This window comes from Equus caballus, chromosome 13, assembly GCF_041296265.1.
Source record: "Equus caballus isolate H_3958 breed thoroughbred chromosome 13, TB-T2T, whole genome shotgun sequence".
Classification (NCBI taxonomy): Eukaryota; Metazoa; Chordata; class Mammalia; order Perissodactyla; family Equidae; genus Equus; species Equus caballus.
Genome location: NC_091696.1, coordinates 47,899,706 through 47,921,753, shown reverse-complemented (window position 1 = coordinate 47,921,753; position 22,048 = coordinate 47,899,706). Strand labels below are relative to the sequence as shown.

The following is a 22,048-nucleotide window of genomic DNA, read 5'->3' as shown; positions in this document are numbered from 1 at the left end:
TATCTCATTAAGTCTCACCACAGTTCAATAATGTGGGAATTATCTTCCCCCTTTTATCAACTGATGTCCAGTGAGTTTCTCTAAGACACCCAAGATTGTACAGCTATTGGAGGTCAGATGTAGGATCAAAACCAACTTCTCTGATGCCTCTTCCCATCTCTACAGCAACTTCTGTGGCCAGAGGCTGACTGTGTTCATTGGCCAAGCCCAGTTTCACTTGCCCACTCCTGCATGTCTGCCTCAGCCCTGACTGGGTCATGCACACCGAGGGTTGTTCAGAGGAGGTATCCTAAGAGAAGACAAGCATGAGTTCCTAGAAGCAGGATGAGGGTAGATGCTGGGTAGGCACACTTAAAACAACACGCAACCACTTCATATGGAAAGTTCTGCGTGAGCAGAACCATATTTTATACTTGGTACCCCTGCGTCTCCTCAGGTACCCTAGTGCCAGGCATCTAAGAAGACATTCAACAATTCAAAGTCCTTCCTTGTCAAATTCAGATTGTAAATTCTTGGAGAAGGTAGTGGTGGTGTCATGTCTGTTTCTCTCCCTCTGTAGATAGAAAAGTAAAGTGTCATAGTGACTAAGTACCTCATGAAGCCTTTTGCATTATGATGGAGAGAGAACCAGGAAGATGAGTGAGAAAAGTAAACATTGCCAAGTTTAGGAGGAAGACTTCTGGGCCGCTTGATATGTTCCAACTCTTGATCTCGGCGGTGGTTACACAGGTGTGTGTAGTATGTGAAACTGTGCACTTAAGATTAATGCACTTTATAGAATGATGCTTGGCACAGGCCGGAGGACAGGGGAATGGGGAGTTATTGTTTAATAGGTACAGAGTTTCAGGTTTGCAAGATGAAAATATTATGTAGATGGATGGTGATGTTTACACAACAACATGAATGTACATAATACAGCTGAACTCTACACGTAAAAATGGTTAAAGTGGTAAATTTTATGTTATATACATTTTACCAAAATTTTTTAAAAATTAGCGCACTTTACTGTATCAATGTTATACCTCAATGAAAAAGTGAAAGTGAAGTAGATAATATAAAATGTCCCATTTCCATTTAATTTCGGGAGCCACCAGAAGGGTTACATTGATCTCTGATAATTTCATGCAGAGTGGACAAGCAATTTCAGAGATCCTGACTGCAACATCTCAGCAGATTGTTGAACACTGGTATAAACAGATGATTTCCCTCCAATGCCGTGCCCATCTTCCGTAGTTTCTTGTGGCGTTCAAGTCCTCGTAATGAGTAACCTGTCTTTATCCTGGCAAAACTGCCTTCACTATGATTTCAATGCCAAAGAAATGACTGTTTGTATTGAACAAACTTAACAGAGCTTTAGTCCCCAGGAGATGTGTATTCTTCTCCTTCATGTTTGTTATAAAGTTTGCACATCACTATCCCTCTGGTTACTTAAGCTCTCTGGCCAATTCGGAGATTCTTCAGTGATTTGTTGTCTCAGTGTCCTCTCATCCTGGTCCATGTTCTCTTGGGGTGCCTACACAACTTGACTTTGTCCAGCTGCATGTCAGCATTTTGGAATTGGCTGCATGCAAACTGCTGGTGTCAGGGTATGTTTTGCATTGCTGGTTAAACTGTGTAGTTCTCCTCTCTCCATTGCCACCTGGTCCAGGCCACCATTGTTTCTTGCCCGGAGAACTGCAACAAACTCCTGACTGGTCTTCTCATTCTCACTTGGCTTCCAGGCTATGGTACTTTTTCAGTGGCCAGGCGACCTTGGAAATAAGTCATTCCCTAGTTGAATTCCCTAGGTGGCTTCTCATTGCTCTTGGAGCAAAACCTAAACCCCACCCTGTGATGATGAAGGCTCGGCATTAAACTGATCCTTGCCTCCCTCTCCAACTTCAGTTCTTGCCAGTGGCTGGCTCCAGCCACACCGGCCTTATTAAGATACAGAACACGGGTATCATTTCCATTCTATTGCTACAGTTTGTGTCCGAAACCTTGGCCAGTGCAACACTGGCTGCTCCTCATGGGGAAACCAAAGGGAGGATGTGCCTGGCTTTAGAGAAATTCATCTCCAAGCCTGGAAAAATAAAAGCACTCATTTATCACTAATTGTGGGGATAGAATTAGCTGCAGTTTTTATGTGGAGGGCAATGTTTATGAGCTTATTAATTAATTTGTTCATTGATTCAATATATATTGAGCACTTTACCACACCCAGGTTCTGTATCTCAAGCGAGGAGATGGGTAATTAAGTGATGGTTTTATTGTTGTTATGTCATAATAATTATGTATTTTAAATATTTCATAATAAACAATTAAAAAAATCATACCAATGAACTTGGTCTCCTTAACGCAGATTATTTTGAGCAATACCTTCCTGGAGAATCTAGGAATAAGACTGTCCTTATTGATTAACCAAGATATGTCTAACCATCTCCTTGTCAAGGTTCATCTTTTTGGTGACTTAATATTCCTTGAAGGTACTAGACTTTGGGATAATGTAGTGGGAATTGCTGGAATTTCCACTGAAGAGGAAGAGTCTGCTTTTGCCCATGTGGCCGGAGAGATCAGAGTTGGACATGAGCAACCATGTGGTTTTAAGGGGAAGAAAAAGTGATCAGGTTCTGCTCATCTTATCTGGTTAATAGTGATGGTGGCCACACGTCTCTACAGGACGCTGAAGATCTACTCTGGGGTTATCCATTTGTGTTCCAATGCTCTGTGGACTATCTTAGTGGAACATTGACCTTATAGTAGGATATTGTAACTACTGCAAAGTTGAACACTTCCGGCTCAGAATGGATCTACCTATTTGGGACTTTCATTACTGCAGAAAATAGTGCCAAACAAGGGCATTGTAAAATCATATTAAATAAAGGTTCCAGTACTGTTTAAGTTGGGTTTCTCAAGTCATTTATCACCTTCAGTTTAGTGTTTAGTAATGTGGCTTTTTAATGAAGACTTTCTTTCATAAAGTTGAAAGTCCAATCCTGATTGTCCTTTATCATCGAATCGAATACCACTGTGAAGTATTCGATTTCTGTAGCAGATTAGAAAACACTTAAACAGATAGGTCACCCATAGCTTAATCAGTGTTGCTTCTAAGCTATTGCTTTGCAATTGACTGATTTTGGTTTCGAGCTGATTATTGATAATTGGATTGATTATTTAAAAATAAATTGTGTTTGAGCATGAGAACAAGGAGCTTTAAATATATCCACTGTGAAAGCAGCTTCTGCCCTACCAGCCAGGTTGCAAATGGGGGAAAAAGTGGTTTTGACTTGAATATTTGAGTATGTTTACTTCGTTATTAAAATGATTTAAAATGGAAGTTTTGGGGGTGGAAGTAAATAGAAAATGTCAGTCTGCTCATTTCAAGGAATAAGTTTTGAGGAATTGATTGAATAATCAATTTGGTTATGAGCAGAATTTCAACCATAGAAATAATTTACTGACACCCCCCTAGAGGGGGCAGCCTGCTGAATGTTCCATTCTGTCTATTTAACCTCTGGACTTTAGAGTAGAAGAATTGTAGCACCTCCAGAACTTGATTTATGGGAAACAGCTGTCTCCTGCTTGTGTCATGGTGATAAAATGTTTTACCATCTTGGGTGAATCTCATTCCTTGTAGAGGGGTCACGTGCTCAAGCAGCTGGGAGAATGAATGGGCGCAAGAAGAGAAGAGGGAGAGAAAGTAAATCAGGCGAGTCCGTTATGCTAACAAAAGCTGAAGATTAAATGTTAAAACAAAAAAAAAACCAACAAAAAAATCCAAGAAATACTAGATATCAATTCCTCAATCTGTGATAAGCTACCTAGTCTAGACTGTGTATCCACCTCTCCATGGAGCAGATATATTTCTTTGTTAGGTTTTTTGGAGCTTGTACGATAAATCAGTTCATTAACTCAGACATGCAATAAATAACATTTCATTATTTATTTTCAGTCAACTTAATTTTGAATCTAGTTTCCTATCCCACCCATCAGGCAAAACATTCGCTTTCAGCTGTCTTACTGCCTTCCCTTTTCACAGGCATGTGCAAAGGTCCGGGAGGTACCAATTTCAATACCAGGGATGCATTGGGGACAGGTCATGGACCATCAGTTGAGAGTGGTAACATCTCCTTTCTGATACCCATGGTTTCTCTTGGCTTGGTAGCTCAGTTGCTTCTCTATCATCCTTAGAAATGATGGGTCTGTAGTGAAATTGGGAGATCTGGCACTTAGAATCCAGCCTGCCTCAGGGCACTGTGCAACCATCTTCTTAGGACCCAGAGATGTCTGCCCCACTTGCAGTCTTCAGAGCCCCTTACCCCCATCCGGATGCCTGTCAAAGGCATTCTCACTCTCCCAGTCACTTTTCAGGTCACCTGTTCTAATCTCTCCTGTGGGTTTCTGATCCAAAGGTCATTAACTCCAATACCTACAACACTTAGGCAAGTGAATGAATGACATCCACCTGGTATAATGCAAGCACCATACATGGGGACTATAGTGAACAGGAGAGCATAATTCAAATATAAAGATATTCAGATACAATGAAATAAAACACAACACTATGCTGGTCAAATAGACCACCAATACATGTTACCTGACTTAGGCTTTAGCTAAAGGAAAGAAAAAAACGTTAATTTCAGATTATGTCTTTGTATTGCTATGAAAGGGAGTTGGGGGATTGTGAAGGTGGAGGGAAGAAGGGAAAAATATGGAAAGAGAAAGCATTCATATTTGAACAACTTATCTTGCTGTGCACACCTTGAAGGGGAAAAAGGAAGTGTGAATTTGCATGAATCTAGTAACCCCTCCCTTAAAAAGACCCATTGTTTCCTTTAGTTGATTGTAGCAGAATCACTTGTATGAAATAGAGCTCCACACAATGAGTACCTGACCTCAGTGACCATGTGAGAAGCCAGGGGATTTTGGAGGCGATGATACATTTCCACAAGTTAGAATTCAAAGACCAGAGCCCAACTGGTCACCAGAGCTTACTTGTCCTAAGTGAAATGAGGTTACTCCCCAATGTAGGATAGACAGGTGCCCTGCAATGCTCATTGTGGAAAATAAGCATCGAGTGGATATAACATATGCACATACCATGATATATTCTCTCTCTCTCTCTCTCAAATCTGTGTACATCTCTATCAAACCTATATATCTATCTATGTATTTACTATGTGTCTATCTATGTATCTATGCACATATGCATGTATATATTATGTATGTATGTGTGTATCTATCTATCTATCTACATTTTCTACCAGTGTACCAATATCTTAATTCAGATGACTAAAGAGACATTTATGAAGTTAAATACCTACAAAGGCCAGGCCCATAAGGCAAATTCATGAATCCACTTGCCAAGTAATGTCTCATCTCCAGGGCAATGGGGAGTGGCAGAGACTGGAGAATTCATTATTAGCTCATTGTCATCCTTGTGGAAATGTCACTCCCTCTTACACCGCTGGACCATTCAATATTTCTGGAAAAAAGTATTCTAGGTTTTCATTAGAAATCTCCTGGTTTTTAAATGTTGGCAAATAAATTACATTAAAAAGGTATTTTGACCCAACGAAATGCATCTTCAGGCTATTTGCTGCCCACCAATTTGAAACATCTGCATCACACATTCACCATCCCTGTATTCCAAGTACCTACACGGAAACCGACGCAGAGCAGGTGTTCAGTAGAATATCTCTGGAATCAATGAATGAACACGTGCATGTAAATATTTAAAGATATTTTCCCCCCAAGTTTGGCTATAAGGAAAAGCACATTTTGTCCTCTGCACAAATCTAGAAGTAGTGGAGATTATGCATAGAGGTGATCTCCATCATCAAAAATAATAAGGAAGATGGATTCCCTGTTTTTCTTAACTGTAATGACAAAGTGTGTCCAGGACTTCTCCCAAGTAGGGTGACCAACCCTTCTTGTTTGCTTGGGGCTGTCCTGGTTTTAGCACTGAAACTCCTGCATCTCAGGAAACCCGCTGGCCTCTGTCAAACCAGAACAGTTGGCTACCGGGCTCCTGATCCTATTTGCTGTGACTCAGGGGCCTCTAAAATGCTGTAAGCAGATAGGTCGGTGTGCATGCATGACTGAGATTTTACCAGTTGGTGGCTGTGTGGTTATTTTGTTGCCACTCAGACGTAACCAGCTCTGAGGATCTCTCTCCATCACTGTTTGTTTAATGGCATGGCTTGGCATTGGTTCTCCCCAAACTGCTTGGCCATTATGCATCTTGATGGAACTATCTATGGGCTATTTTAACAGGTCCCTTGTCACCTGCTCAGGGCTGCAGATGATTCCACAATTTAGCTAATGCATTTTCATTATTTAGGTGACATTTTGCCTTGTGCAGTTTTAGGTAGAAATGTAAATCACTAGGGGTTCAGTCAGGCAGTTTCTCTGTGTCATGTGTAAACATATAACTAATGGTCAAAACTCAGACCTGAGCAAGAGATCATTTTTTTCTCTCTCTCCCCTAATGTACAAGATGTATTTTAATATTAATTCCTCCTTTGTCCATATATCAATAATTGAGCACTGCATCAATTAATATGCTGAGCAAATTGCATTCCCCATCCTCTTGTTCACGACGTATTTCAGTAATGGAGATAATTTTCAAGATAAAGTATACAATTTAAAATGGATTAAAAAGAACAACTAATAAAGGAGAACTGATTCAGGGGAGTAAAAAAATTTGGATAATTTCAGCAAGTCTTAGCTGTGCATCCAACCCTGTGGATTTTTGTAGGGAGAGCCTGTCGAAATGATCAAGTTTTATGCACACTACAAAATTGCCCAGGTCTGCAATTGCAAAGGATGAGGGAGAAAGCAGAAGAAACACATGCACACTCACACACATACACACACACACACACACACATCTGGTCTCCTAACGAAGGCATGTGTATAATCTCCATCCGTAGGTTAGGAAGGCGAAACATTTGTGCTAGCAAGTCATTTTGAGGCTTTCCATTTGCTGAGTTTAGTTGGTGGGGTTTGGTTTTGTTTTTGATTTGCTGAATTGGCACAGAAGCCTCAATGGCCCATCCCCCTTCCCTTCTTACTTCCCGGTACACACCCGGGCTGAGAGCCCTGCACGGGAAACGGCTGCCCCTGCACAGCGATGGGCAAGCAGCAGCCGCAGCGCAGGCAGCAGGCAGCCTCTGAGCCCGCAATGACACGGCGGAGTCGGTAGATGGCTGTAGACAAGTGTGCTGAGCCGTGTGGTATAAAGAGCAATGAGTCTGGGGAGGCCTTGACCGACTGGATGCTGCTTTTCTCTGAAGTACATTTAAAGAGATAAAGGGGAAGCCGGTTGCTGCACATGTTCCTTTCTCTGCGGCTGGAGCTTGACTTTGAGTTTTTAAAAACATTTCTCAGATGCTGGCCTCCCAGAGTTAGATGCGCTTGCCTCAAGAGGAGCGGCCGCCTTCCTGTAAATTCCACCAGTGGGGACTTCCGTGAACCTCCCTCCAGCCATCAGGAAACGGTGTAGCGCCCGCCTGTTTATGGTTACACCATCGCTGTTATTATTAATACTACCAGTGTCCACGGGGTTTGTTTCTGCCACTGTTGCTGGCTGCCTAAAGTGTCTGGATTTGCTCATTAAGCAGCCACACCAAGAATTTGTTACCTAAGCAGCCTTGACAGGAAAGAGAGGAAAGGCAAGAGTTAGGAAGGAAAAGAAGAGAGAGAGAGAGAGAGAGAGAGAGAGGCAGCCTGAAGCAAGCCACATCACACACAGTGCCACTGAAGGGATGCTGTCCTCATAAACTCATAAACAAGCACACCAAACCTTGTTGTAAGGAAGCAAGAGGGACTCTAAGGACTTAACAGGAAAAGGCAAGATTTTCTACCCTACTGGTTTCAGTTTTTCTTCCAGATACTCTGGTGAAGTAAGGAGACTTCTGTTGGCTGACAGAGAGCCCTTGGTTTCTCTTTCAAGATGATGATGTATTTGTGGGTAGGTAGTCTGTCTCTCTCTCTCTCTCTTCCTCTCTCTCTCCCTCTCTCTCTTTCTCTCTGATTAATAAATTGACTTCGGGGATAAAGATTGCAGCCCAGAGTAATCGCATTTTGTGTAAGGTGATTATGCTTGTGGCAGGATAATCGCGCACTGCTCCAGTACATGTGCTTGCGTTTCCAGTGGGAGTTAAGCTAGACCTGGTTCATTAGCATTAAGCTGCAATTTTATTTTCAGTTGCAAAAAGGAAACAAACAAACAAAAAAATGTGCGAGGGAATGCACGGCTTTCTTTTTTTCTTTGAAACACTGTGATGGTGAATTCAGAAAAAATAAATAAATAAAAGGTCTGGAAAAGCAGGTTGCAGGCATGAAGCAAATTTCTGCATCACTTGTAGCTGTGCGGGGTTTCGTCTAATTACCAAGAAGGAACCGTTCTGAGTCGTGGTGGCTTTTTTTGTTTGTTGGCTTTGTTTTGTTTTGTTTACTCTCACAAGTGACTACTTATTTGTCATTTTCGGGCTGAGTGTGGTAGACGCGAGTAGCGTGTTTTATTTGCCTTAACCAGGTGTGTGTTGTGTGCGTGTATTTTACAAGATCGCTCTTGCAAAAGGTGGATTTCTGTGCACTTGTTGTGGCTTACTGATAAATATCGTGTAGTTATTGGCTGGTTTGTTTTTTCCAGGAGATGGCATTAAAATAAAAACGTTGAAGTGGGAACCTGTCGTTATGAATTATATTTAACTGTTGAAAATTTTAAAAATAGTAATCTGGCATGAAAGGCTTAGAAAAATTCCTTAATCATGTTGGGGGAGGGCGTGCAAATATATGTCCTAGTTTAGTTTGGCCACTGAAGGACCGGTGTGCATTTATCACCCCAGTAACCATAGACCTAGCTCTGAGATTTCATGTTAAAGATGGGGTGTCCTCTGCTTTTCCAAGGGAGGGAGGCCTTTGCAAGGTAAAACCCTACCTGTCTGTTTCGTCAGCATCATCATCATTGCTGGTTTTCGTTGTTCAGCATACTTAGAAAAACCTTTTTATTCTTCTCCCTCCAATCACTCTTCTAGTTCAACTCTGATCCATGAACTTGTGTTTGCTGTTACGTAGAAAGCATCTTTGTCGAATTCTTTGTTAATCATGTCGGTTCTTTGACCTCTGCTGGTATCTCAGCCTGCCTTACCCCTCAGTGAGCTTTGCAATTTAGACTTTTTTTTTTCCTTTTTCCCCCTCTTTTCTTTTGGCCATTTTCCTTTGTAGTGGCTTTAGATCCATTTCCACCCGGCTTATTTTTGCACAATTCAATACAATGAATTCTGCCAGTTGGGGACAGTCTCTGTTATTATTTTGTTGTCCTCTTAGGATAAGTTTCCACTTTAAACTTGCCTGTCATTAAAGAGGTGTTTAGAAATCTAAAATCACTAAAAAGCATAAACTTAGCTTCAACTTAATAGAGATAGTGTTACCTAAAAACACTGAATTTTCAAACCATTTATTTTTGACAGAGGAGTTTGAAACCATTAAAATTTTGAATGTTTACAAATGTTGATTTTTGAGCACTAAGAAGACTTGTCACGTGGGATCACGGTATCAGTCATTAAGGAAATAACTATGCTAGTGTTTCGGGGAAAGGAGTCTCTTTCGGTTTTTATTTGGTGAGTGGATTCTGGCTAATTGTAAACAAATTTCAATTCCTTTAGGCTGAAGTGACTAACAGTTTACTGGTCACACTTTTTCTCTGAGTTGCTAAGTGGCGTCCTTGATTTTATTTATGAAGTTTGCTGGCTCTTACACACATCGTGTTTGCAACTCAAAGCAGGGAGAAAAGCATCCTGTGTCCCAGGCCTTCTTCCAGGTCCTCAAAACTCGCTAACCTGATTCCTAGGAATTAGTCCTCCACTTGTAAAAGCTGCGTCCTTCAATTCTTATTTTCCTCCTTCTGACCGATGCTTTTCGGGGCTACATGTTTTTATTAACTGCATTTATCAAATTGAAAAATGGTTACTACCTTCTTGCCCCATGCTCAATTATTCTATTTACATCCTTAATTCAGATCTTTTGTTCTGCATTCAAAATATGGCAGGACTTTAAATGGGAACAGCTGGATCCGTGCCGTTTGAGGTGATACGAATTAGCAAGCTAGCATTAACGCTGTGAGGTTGGAGGGTTTTTCCATTCTTTTCTTCTTTTTTAATGCAGAGGCTCTGCTGTTGCCTTCTAGTCTGTAAATAAAGATACTCTAAATGTGGCTGATATCTCTTTTAAGAGCTCGTCTTGCTTTAGGAAAATGAGTCTTAGCTATATCCATGTATGAAAATAGTGTTTGCTGCTCTCTCATGGATTTAAAAATGAAAATGAAGAGACATGGAGATACAGTAAAACAGATTCCGCAGTCAGTTTATTCCTGTCATTGTTTCTTAAATTTGTTAAGTAGGCTCTTTATATGCACCTACCTGTGTTAATGGTACATGCTTTCAGTGGAGTATATTTTTATTAAGATGGAAAACTTTTTCTCTGGGGGAGGTGTGGGAGCAGGTGGGGTAGAATCTTCGTTCTTTCCCTCTGTGCCCACTCAGTCATTTTAGTGTATCGAGACTGTCTTCTCAGGATGAGAAAGGCAATGGAATGCTTTGGAACAGTACTAATTAAAAACACAGTGTAGCTCCTGTAAGCCAGTCTGATAATATAATTGCAGACGTGCAACATTGAAATCTTTCAGCGCCATCTAACATTTGTGTATCCTTTCCTTAAATTTCCTTAAGTTTTTCCTATATAAAAAAATAAGGTTGGTAGTTTTCAGTGTGCTTTATTTCCCCTGGGTGAGGACAGGTCGGTGTAAAGGGAAAAGATTGTTGAGGTCTCTAGCCTGGTTGCTCACTCCTGGGCAGTGTTGATTCACCAAACTCAGGTACAGGGGAGGAGAGAAACAGCGTCTCCTGGGGACTTCCAGAAAAAGCAAGGAAGTCATTTTAGCTTTTACTTGCCCTATAAAGCCCTTTTGGCCAGCACAGCCTCCAACTTGACTGTAGTTTTTTAATTTCACCAGTGTTAGCCTTTCTTGGAATACATTTGAGCTGTGTCTTCCCAGGGCTGGGCAGAACAAGCTGGCATCTGACACTTGCTCGTCTAATTCAGAGATAAGATACCATTATCCCTAATCCCTTAGGTCCTGGACCCAATGGTCCCCAACTTACACTCCACTGCCGTGGGTGTTCTTTTTTGACTTGGAAACCTTTTCATTTCTCTTTACTTCTTTTCTCTCTTAAAACAGAGAACCATTTCTATTTTATTATTTCTACTCAAATGTATTATTTTGTGTACCAGGAGCACTCTTCCTCTCTTCTTGTTACTTGTAGTTAAAATACTGCCATTTTTCTTTTAACTTTCTTATTATTTTATCATTTTCCCCTATTTTTTTAGAAACAGAGTTTTAGACATACATATCTAGGCTTAAAATGGGTGGAGAAGAGCAACAAGTAGGGAATTTCCGAGTGCTGTAAGGACAGGGGAGAGACAGTCGCCCCACTCGGCAGCATCTCTGCTTTTGCCCATGTACTTCAATCTCTTTAAGAAAAGGAATAACTAAAAACCCATCATCCTTTCCACAGGATCCTTGGAGTCCTGTATCTCCCATTGTGCATTACCCTTGGCAGAAACTCCACCAACCAGAATATTCCATTCTCAGCCTGCTCCTAGAAAACTTAAGAAGTAGCTGAACCTACCTGCAGCCTGTCTTCTGCATTTTTATCCCATTCTGGGTATTTGGGGAACCTCCTCTGAAATCTCCATTTTCTGTCCTGAATGCCTGAAGCTTTTCCTGCTCTATGCTCTGCATTCTAACACTGGGTTATAAACTGACTATGGATTCCCTGATTTATAGATTCTAGATAGATCAGAGATGATGCATAAATTATAGATATAGACTATAGTTGTTTTATGTTCTAGGGTCATCATGCCAGTTTAATTTAAACTCCTTTAGGGCAGAAACAACATCCCTTTCTTTTATTTTAACATTTGCCTTCCTTCTTTAGTTCAAACAAACAATACAAGAGTCCTTTGTAGCAAAATTAGTCAACCAGAAGAAAATAAATAGCACTAACTCTTCTAGCTCCTAAGAGATATACCTAAATATTAACACTAGGTAATTTCTTATATTTTTCCAACACACACACATATATGCACACACGTTTATTTTCGCAATTTGGAAGCAACATTGATTATAAGGATTATAAGGCCATTGAATTATTAAGAGGGTTTGTTGTTTATTTCTGCTGTGTGTGTGTGTGGCAGCCAAAATGCTACCACATTAAAAAGCCATATCAATTGTAGAACACATCTCAGGTTCAGATACGTTGAAATGTGAAGAAGGAAAAAAAGAAACCCTATGAGAAGGGAATATTCTGTTTGAAAAGATGAGATCATATGGTTTTAAAACTTACTGTTTTGTAACCTGCTTTTATCACTCAACATTTTGTGCCATGAACTATTTTCCACAACAGCATCTCTTATGCTGGAATAGGTGCTGAGCCAGTGTATGGATATTTCATAATTTAACCAATTCTTTACTTGTCAGCTGTTCCTGATTATAAAAATCTTCCCTAGTACCTAGCATGATAATATATTCATTAAGCATATATGCGTTCAGTTTGTTGATTATTTATTAAACCTTTATTGAGCACAAACTGTATGCCAGTCATTATACTGGGCCCTGGGGAATACACACTTAAGTAAAAGACATGCTGAGAGTTAGGAAGTGCTGAAAATGGACGCTTGATTGTTACTATTAATCACCTGTTGACCACAATGCACAGATTTGCTCATTTTTTGTTCCTGCTTCAGATCTTTGCTCACCTTCGCCATATCCAACCCTAGCACACCCTCCTTTTCAGTGTGATTCCTATTTCTGCTTTGGTGCACAGGAGGCCCGAGCATGGTTTATTTTTTCCAGGTTAGTTGACCCATTAATTGAAAGGTTCTTTTTGTGGAAACTCGTGCTAGAGATTGCAGGTGGCAACCAAAGAAAACATGTATTTTGTTGTGGGGAGAAAGATTTCAGTGCTTCAACCCAAAGCTGAGAATTTCTATGTTTTCTACAACTGGACTGCTTTGTGGTAATGCCTCAGGAATACAAAGAAGACTCCTTTTCCTCTAAGGAATTCTGATTCAGAAATTCATTTCTATTGACCTGGCAAGTTCATTTAGCACCCATACTGGTCACCGTATATCTTGATTAGGAGCTGAGATGGTGGACCCAGTAAGTCTGGTTACTGTGATGAAGATGCTCATCCTTACTCATCTCTTAGCTTTCCTGACTGCAATTCTGTTGAAATCCCCTCTATTGTCTCTACATCACCTGGGGCAGCTCAGAGCCCCAAACACACTTTGTTCTCTCAAACACTCCAACCAACATTCTCTTCCTCCAAACCCAGCACACCTCCTCTTCTGCATTCCAGCAAGGGAACATCTGTAATGTTGCCTAAAGATGTTTTTAAACCTTTGCAGAGGACTAGTTTCCCAGCCTCTTTAAGTCAGAGGTACCCATTAGTTCAGATACTCTTCAGGCCTTCATGAGCAACCCAACCTTCCAGTTGATGAGAGGGAAATTGGATGGACTGAAATTCAATGAATGGGAGCTCATTTATGACTTACATCTTTCCCCCCTCTGGCTTAACCATTCATGGCCTCTACTCACTGCACACTCTCTCTGGCAGAGGGAGTAATACGTTATTTTCCGCCTGAGCACCCAGAAGCCATTGATGTAAATTGATCGGTACTTTTTTTGTATTTTTCTGAAATTCTGTTTACATGCACATTCCTCTTTGTCTGTAAAGTGATTTGTATCGTAGAGCCCCATCCATTTTTCTTTCCAATCTAATCATGACACTAAACTCATTGAATTCTTGTGTCTAAAGATTCTTGCAAAAATAATGGTTCAACTATATAGGGCAGCAAATACATAGCATTGCATCGAAGGAAACAAAATTAAAAAATGGGCCAATACTTTCTCTCAGTAGGAAATTCTAGGCACTAGGTTTGTATTCCTTCCTGATATATTTTTTAAGGCAAGACCTTGAGTATTAATAGAAAAGTGTTATGGAGGCTTTATGTGTAAGTTTTAAATGTAGTTGTTGGCCAACTCTGCAAGTTCTTTAGCTGTGAAGAATCGTAAAAAGCTGACTTAATGGGAAGCTTTCCTTCTGTTCTTCATTTTACATTTTGAGTGGTGTTTCACATACCTTTAGAAAATTTCACAAACCTCAGTCAAACACTTGATCAAACGACGCAGGTTTGAACGACATAAGCAAATTAGTTTCTGTATAAACCTTGCGTCCCCATTCAGAGAAGAACAAATTGAAAAATTGATATCCAATACCAACAAGATAATTTCGGGAAGCAGTATAGCATTGTTTTGACAACTAAGGAACATGAAGCTTTTAGGACAAATAGAGAGAGAAATGCACATTGTGCTTTCCATTTATTACCTGAAGACATCTTAAGTGGAAATTCAAGAAAATAATTGGGAAGGAGATGAAGGTGTAGGAAGAGGAAGATTTGGAGATGATTGGGGGAAATTTAATGCAATTTCAAGCGGGATTGCATAGAATGCACCATGGCTGTCTTTGCCTTCTGAATCTCTTGTTCCCCGTGGTTTTATCGCTGAGAGTCAGACTTTCAAATTTTATATATTGGATTGACACTCCTAGGTACCTTGATGTGGGGATTTCTGTATTGCTTTTGCAGTTTTTATTATTGATATATTGTTCATCCCACTCCAATGTCTTTCCAGTGGATTAGGTGGTATGACTGAGACGGGAGATGGCCTTAGATAAGTGCAGAATATAAAAGAGTGTGTGTGTGCGTATGTTGAGAGAGAGATTGAGACAGAAAGACAGACAAAGAGAGCTCTCTGCTTACACTTAAACAGCTTGCCATGGATAACGTTTGGTTTATCTGCTTTTTGATTTGCCCCACTCTCTTAATACCTAAGGAACAGACTTCAATTTTCCAGTAAATCAAAGACAAATGTTCATTGCAGAATAATCTTTTTCCTACTAAAGAGTGACTTGCAATTCCGTTATTTGAAAATCTGTTTATATTTTATTGACAAAGTTCATAATTTGTTCTGGCTCCAATATTCTGTCTTAATAGAACCCACGACAAAATGAAAATTTGGCTAAATTTTTATCAGCAATGTGGACTTGCTTGCTTTCTTATATTTGGCTGTATCTTTTTTACGTCTGTGAATTACGTTGTGAGTCCTTTCACATGAGGCTGTGCTTGAGCCTCCTCTGTCCTTGGATGTCATGATACACACCAAATGGGTGGTCAAAGTATGTTTATTGATGATGGTCATGTTCACAAGATCTCGGTGCATCACCAGACAAATAGGAATTTGTTTTTTAATCCATTTATTTTTTCAAAAATAATTACTGAGAGTTTCCAAGTGTGTTGGACATTGTGTGTACTGAGAGTTGGGGACCCAGGGAGCATGAAATGGTCCAGTCCTCATGTAACCTATATGTAGTTGAGGAGACAGATAAAACAAAACACAGCAAAACAAAGCAAGAGTGGTAGTGAAGGAGCGAAACCAGTAAATAAAGGGCTTTAGCTAAGACTCATGGTTACAGAACTAAGTTGTGTTCAGAGGAGAATATATGGACTCACATATCTGAGAAGTTAAAGATAGACTTTCAAGGCCAGGTGGACGCAGGTAGTCAAGCCATGTCTTTGGGACGATAGACTCAGTTTCTCAGACCCACTTTCCTTGTGTTCTCCCCACAATGTGGCTAACGTGGCCTCTCATGGTTCCAAGCTGACATCCACTATGATAGCAGCCCATTGGATCAACCACACTCATCCAAGAAGTAGCAGGTTCCAAGAAAAGTTCTAAGGCCAATTCTGTTGCACCTGGATTGGGTCTCCTACCCACCTGGAACCAACTCCTGAGACTGAGTGTCCATGCTTGGATAAAATACTCACTGTTTGGAGCCCGAGAGTAGGCTCAGCTCCAAAAACACATGAGTTGAGAGTAGAGGAGAGGTGGCTTCCCAGGAAATATTAAAGAGCTGTTACCAGAAGGAGAAATGAATGCCAGTTAGGTAAAAACAACAGATGCCCCTGATGCAAATAAATACACATTATAATTACAGCTTGCAATGAGATCTAAGACAGAAACAGACAGGGTGCTTGTTTAATAGAATAATAGGAGGGGGGTTAGGAATGTGACATCAGGGAAGACTTTTCCAAGAAGGAGTCTTCTCAGCTGGGACCTGAGGGCTAGGAGTCTGCTAGCAGGGGCGAAGCTGCTAGGTAGAGGTGGGGGTGAGGAAGACATTGTGTTCAAGGAAGTTCCAGAAGGCCAGGTTGGCAAAAGCTCAGAGTGCAAGGGAGCATGGCCAGAGAGAGAGTTCTGAGGTGGGCAGGAACCAGGCCCTCCGTGTTGGGTGAGCGCTGAATTGCACTCCGCCCCCTATCAGAGATCCACATCCTTCGTGCAACATCCTAGAAGTAAAGCAAGGGAGAGAGACCCTAGCCAAAGTGGGAGAGAAGAGTAAGAGAGTGAACTTCTTTTTTTCTCTATTTTGATTGAGAAGTGTTACAGAACCGAGCAGTCATTTATCTCCTAGGATTTTAAGCACCTCTCCATCTGCTACAAATAACCAAATTCCAATCAATTTGACTTTGCTCTCATTCATAAAAGGCAAGTACACATAAGCACTAAAACCACCGCCTCTCTACATCCAGCTCTGATCCATATTTTCAAAGAAACCCAAGGCTCAGACTTCTACAATGACTCCTTTACGTGTGCTGAATCAGCAGGCTTCTCGTGCTTATTTACCAAAAAACTCTGATGAGCGAGGAGAGGAATAAAGGATAAACTTAAAAAAAAAGAGAAATTGAAATGTACTGAAACTCTGAGGTCTCCTGCAGAGCCGCGGGGCAAAGGGATGGGAAATCCTTGAATAAATCCCAGCGCTTTACACGATGGCCCCCTCTGCCCAGTCACGGAGCACTTTTGGTTGACGATCAGAAATACAAAACAGTTTAATAATAGTGAGTGTTGTTAGGAATTTCAAGTATCTTCAAGGGCATTTGACTCAAATGAGCTCAGTGATGGAGTATTCAAGTACAGAGAGTGTTGTTAATGTGCTAAATTAAAAGGCTAATCAAAGAGACAAGTGCTACAAATGAGAACAGGAACACAGTTAGTTAACGGAGGACTGAGAGTCAGAAGGGAGGGAGCGATTTTTTTTTCCATAGGCATGATGACTTCACATTTTCCCTGACACCCTCAATGTTTTAAATCAATGAAAGGAGCAAAAACTCTTATGCCGTGCTTTCATTTGTAAAATTAAGACAAAGGTAACAACTTTATTTATTTGTTATAAAATAAATAAGCCATGGGGATATAATATATAGCACGGGGAACATAGTCAATAATATTGTAGCAACTTCACCGGGGGACAGATGGTAACCAGACTTACCGTGATGATCAGTTGGTGATGTTTGTAAATATCACACTGTGTTCTACACCTGAAACTAACATAATGTGGTATGTCAATAATACTTCAATAAAAAGGAGGGAGCATATTTTATGAAAGAAAAGGAATTTTGCACACACACATGCACACACTCACATAGGCACCCTCAAATATATACAATGTGTTAACATGTTTCTTATGAGAATATAGGACACTGCAGTGGTTAAGATCATGGACTTTGCAGTGAGGCAGAAATGTATTCAAAATCAAGCCCTTCCACAATCATCTGCATGTAACCCTCAGTTTCTCCATCTTTAGAATGGGGCTAATAGTAGTTCATGAGGTTGCTACTCAGCTGGTATCGGTGAGCTCCACACCAGGTGCTTATGGCCAACAGCCTTTTAGATTAATTGCTGCTTCCTTCTGGTGGGTCTGCCCAAACTATCTTGCTTGTTTAATGTTTTGCACATCACCATTGCTTAGTGTTTTTCTCAAAAAGTTGTGGTGAAGATCAAATGATGTATTGCAGGAAAAGTACATAGAATAGTACGTGGCTGGTAGTAGGTGTTTGGTAAAAGTTAATTATAACCACTATTACCATTATTATTGTGACAAACAACCTCTTCTGCATGTGTGTAGGTGAAGGATGAGGGTGGGTGTGCACAGTGCAGGGGTGAGCCCTCCATCTAGCCACAGTGGGCAATGGTTCAAAGACAGAGGGGTTTGGTGGCAGCCAGGCATGGGTTCAAACACACTGTGTACCACGTTCTTACTGCGTGACCTTGGGCATTTTATTAACCTCTCTTTAAAGTGGGGGTGATACCTGAAGAGGCATAAGGATGAAATGACAGGACCATTTTTAGTGCCGAGTCTGAAAGGTGAGACTTCATGCTCTTTTCTTTCCTTTTACTAAATAAAACTCTCAAGTGGAGGAAAAAAAGCTTCAGAAAGGGATGAAAAGAAAAGAAAATAGAAAATGAAAGTGGTTTTTAAATTGGGGCTCTAAAGGAATTAATTGAATTCTGGTAGCAGTGTTCTGAAAAATGGGCAGAAGAAAATACCCATGAAAAGTCTTTTAAATAGAATAATGATTACTTTCTGTATGAAAATAAAAATAATATTTGGATGTTAAAAAAATGGAAATGTGAATTGAAATAAGAATAAGAACATTAATCCCCTGAACCTATTGGTCACCACTGTTAGTATGTTGATATATTTCTCCATCTTTTAAAATATCAATATTTCTGAATTTACTTGGATATCCTTTTCCCTCCAAGTTGGTAACATAATGGAAATATATTTTCATACAAATTATTTTAGAAATACTTTCTGTTACTACAGTTTTTTGAAAATAAGAGTTTTTAAAGTTGGTAACATTTTTTAGCATTGGGATGTACCAACGTTTTCTTACGCATTTTCTTATTGTTGGACATTAGGTTTTTTACTTTTTAATTTTAACATATATCCTGACAAATATTAATGAAATGAACAATAACAACTTAAAAATGTACAAAGTGGGCAGAAGAGAGTGAACAGATCATTCAGACAGGAAGATTAAAAGGGACATAAATATAGGACATTGTGTTCATCCTCCCCAGTGTCAAATAAATGCAAACTAAGACAAATATATTGTCAAGTGGAGAAAAATATTTAAAAGGATAGTATACTAATAGCTTGCTGGAGTTTGAAAATACTCAGTCTCATACAATTTTGGTAGAAATCTAAGCTGCTAAACCTCTTTTGAGGTGAGTTTGCAAGTATAAATATTTTTTGAAAAGAGAGAGGCTGTACTTTATGACCTGACAAAGGGTTATTTCCAAAGGAAATAATCATTGGCACAGGAAAAAATATTATGGACAAGGGTATCTGATACTAAGTTATTTAAATATATGAAATATTTTCTCAAGTTTTCATTAGGAAGAGAATAAAAACCAATATCTCATGATACAGTATTTTTTGGAGAACAAATGATGCCTTCAGTTGTGTGTCCAGTATTAAGATAGTGTATGCCGACATTGGCCTGTGTAGGACCCATTCCCATGGCTGGGAATTTATTCTTTCTACACCAGCACGACACAGATAGAAACTAAGGCAGTTCTGCGCCAGCTCTTCTTTAGCGTGGAGAAATTTATCATGTGCCATTGTGCATGAAGAATGTACTATTCATGAAGGTAGGAGGGAATTCAGGACAAAATTAATACTCGTACGCGATGGCAAGAAATCTCTGAGTTACATTCCAGAGTAGTGGTACTGGTGATCATAGAATATAGTATATGAGTGACATCAGAGAATTTTAGATGGAAGAAAGAGGCTCCCAGAGAGAAATGAGGTACCCAAGTTTATACAATCTAAAGCAGATATGGAAAGGAAGCAGTGATAGTTTTTGAAAAGACTATATGACAGTTAAGACTAAGATGAAAGTTTATTGTAAGGTTATTGGGAGCTGCATTTTGTGAGCGCGAGGCTTTAAGATATGTAGAGTCGGTATTCAATGTATGACATATTTTTTTAAACATTTGCTTCCCACCAAAGACAAATGCAGATTTTGCTCCCAAGCCTGTCCCTGTCCCCAGCCCCTCTTGATGTCAGAACTTGGCTAACATTCAGCAATCAAGGAGTTGGAATTTCTGACTTCTAAACCAGTACCATTTGGCTCTGGTCTGTCTACAACCCAGGTCCAGGGATTCTACAGTTGAGATAAGGGTGAAACCCAGTCTTTGCTCCCCTCACCAAGCCGTGTGCTATAGCTGGGAACTGCATCCACCCAGGGGGAAGGGTACCATGTTATTTTCACAAAGATTACATAAGCTGCCAATTCTTGCACTCTGAGTTTGGCCTGCCCAGAGAAGGATGCCTTTTTTTTCCTTTTAACTCATATGAAAACAATGTAGGCAGGCAAAGTCCTGCCAGAGTCTACTCTTTCCCTTTTCAAAAAAATACCCCCAAAACAAAACACTCCTCTCACTCTTTGTCACTGGACCCAGTTCAGCTGCTATTTTCAGGGGCTTTCCCCACTAAAGTTCAAATCTGAGAAGCGAGATGAAAATGTCTGCCTTGATTCTAACTTTATAGAGGAAGTCTATGGTGTATATTTCCATAGACTATTGGGTTCCCTTAGCCTAAACGTGAAGAAGGATCCAATGCTGAGCCTAAATCTTACTCAAGGCTTTGGGATTGTCTTTAGTGAAGTGTTAAATAGCACTTTTCAAGCATTCACTTTTTTAGGTGTCTTCACAGGATTTAAAGGAAGAATAAAACATGCCAGGATATTTATGAATCATGAGATTTAATAGAGACCAAAGTAGATCTTATTATTGATGTGCTTACTGCTTCATTAAATTCCCCTTAAGGTTTGCGGCATGGATATGGATCATTTGCAATAATAATTATGCAGTGATCGATTGATTGGGTCTGGCATTGCACTTGTCACCTTGAAATGCAAAATCCATCTATTTTCGACAGTGTGAACATTTCTTGCTAATCTTGCACACCAGCATGCAATAGTTTATTTTATGGAGAAAGTGCAATTTATAAAGTTTGGAGACTTAACATTAACCTTTTGCTAAAAAATGAAGTATCACTTGTCATCTTACAAAGAAATGAAAATCATCCAACCAGCAATTTTTTGAGATTAGAAAACACACTCTAATTTCAAAAGAACTTTTCAAACCGAAAAATGCGTGTACTCCAATTGAGTGCTACAAGTATGTGGTGAGTATTGGAATTGACTGAGTCTTCACGTGGAGCATGGATGATACAATTGCACGTTTGAGCCTAATTCTGCTTGTCTGTATAGACACACACACACACATCTCAGTCTTACTGAATTTAGAAAGGCAGTATAATAATTGGTGTGAAATAGATTTACAAGATATTGCTAAGTTAAGAGATAGTAAATGGAAAAAGTATGTACAATAAAGTCCCATTTGAAATATATTAAAAATAATAACTTCATGAGGGCAGGTGTGATTACTATCCCTACTATGCTATGACACTGAGGGTTAGAGAGGTTAAAGTTCCTAAAATTTATGATCTAATAAGTGTCAGAGAATCAGGGTTTGAACCCAGAACATCAGTCTTCAGAGGCTATGCTTTGCAACTATCCGTTTCTAAAATTGCGTATATACACCAAGATGGTAAGAGTGGTTGGTATGACTGATTGCTACTTTCTTCTTTTTGCCTCTCTGCAGCTTCTAACTTTGTCTATTATGTATAGTGATATTTACATAATAAAAATCATTTAGAGAAATATAAATAAATAAATGAATTTGCGTCGAACAGGACATACTAACCAGCAAGCATAGTGGTATCAGAATTTGTATGAAAAGACCTCCACAGTGCTGAAAAATAGTCCAGAAGTCTCCAGTCCTATGATCTAGAATGCACTTAACTCTAAGCCACAAGAAACTACCAGTACCTAATGACACCATTTGCAAAAGCTCTTCACAAGTGTGAGAACACTCAAACAGCTGTTTCTGTTTGCTGACCTGAGTCTCTCTTTCAAACATGCCTGGATGCTTAGAATCTGTAACCATCTGCTGGCTAAGACAACTTTGCCCCCTATTATATAATAACAACAAGAGTAAAGACAGAATTTAACCTTTCCTTTTGTG

General features: G+C 39.8%; 1 protein-coding gene across 30 annotated transcripts in view; it reads left to right on the top strand.

Annotated features, from left to right (window-relative positions):
* The window catches only part of RBFOX1 (RNA binding fox-1 homolog 1), a 1,973,933-nt gene that overhangs the window by 1,423,641 nt on the left and 528,244 nt on the right, over positions 1–22,048 (top strand). Inside the window, exon 1 of one of the 30 annotated variants that reach the window (XM_070231104.1) lies at positions 7,249–7,954. The exons of 25 other annotated variants lie outside the window; for them this stretch is intronic. In XM_070231104.1, coding sequence (XP_070087205.1) covers positions 7,937–7,954 — 18 coding nt within the window. In that variant the 5' untranslated portion in view covers positions 7,249–7,936. Of the gene's footprint in view, positions 1–7,248; positions 7,955–22,048 lie in introns of those variants that run through there. 4 more of the 30 variants (XM_070231076.1, XM_070231094.1, XM_070231108.1 and 1 more) reach the window with 4 other exon arrangements.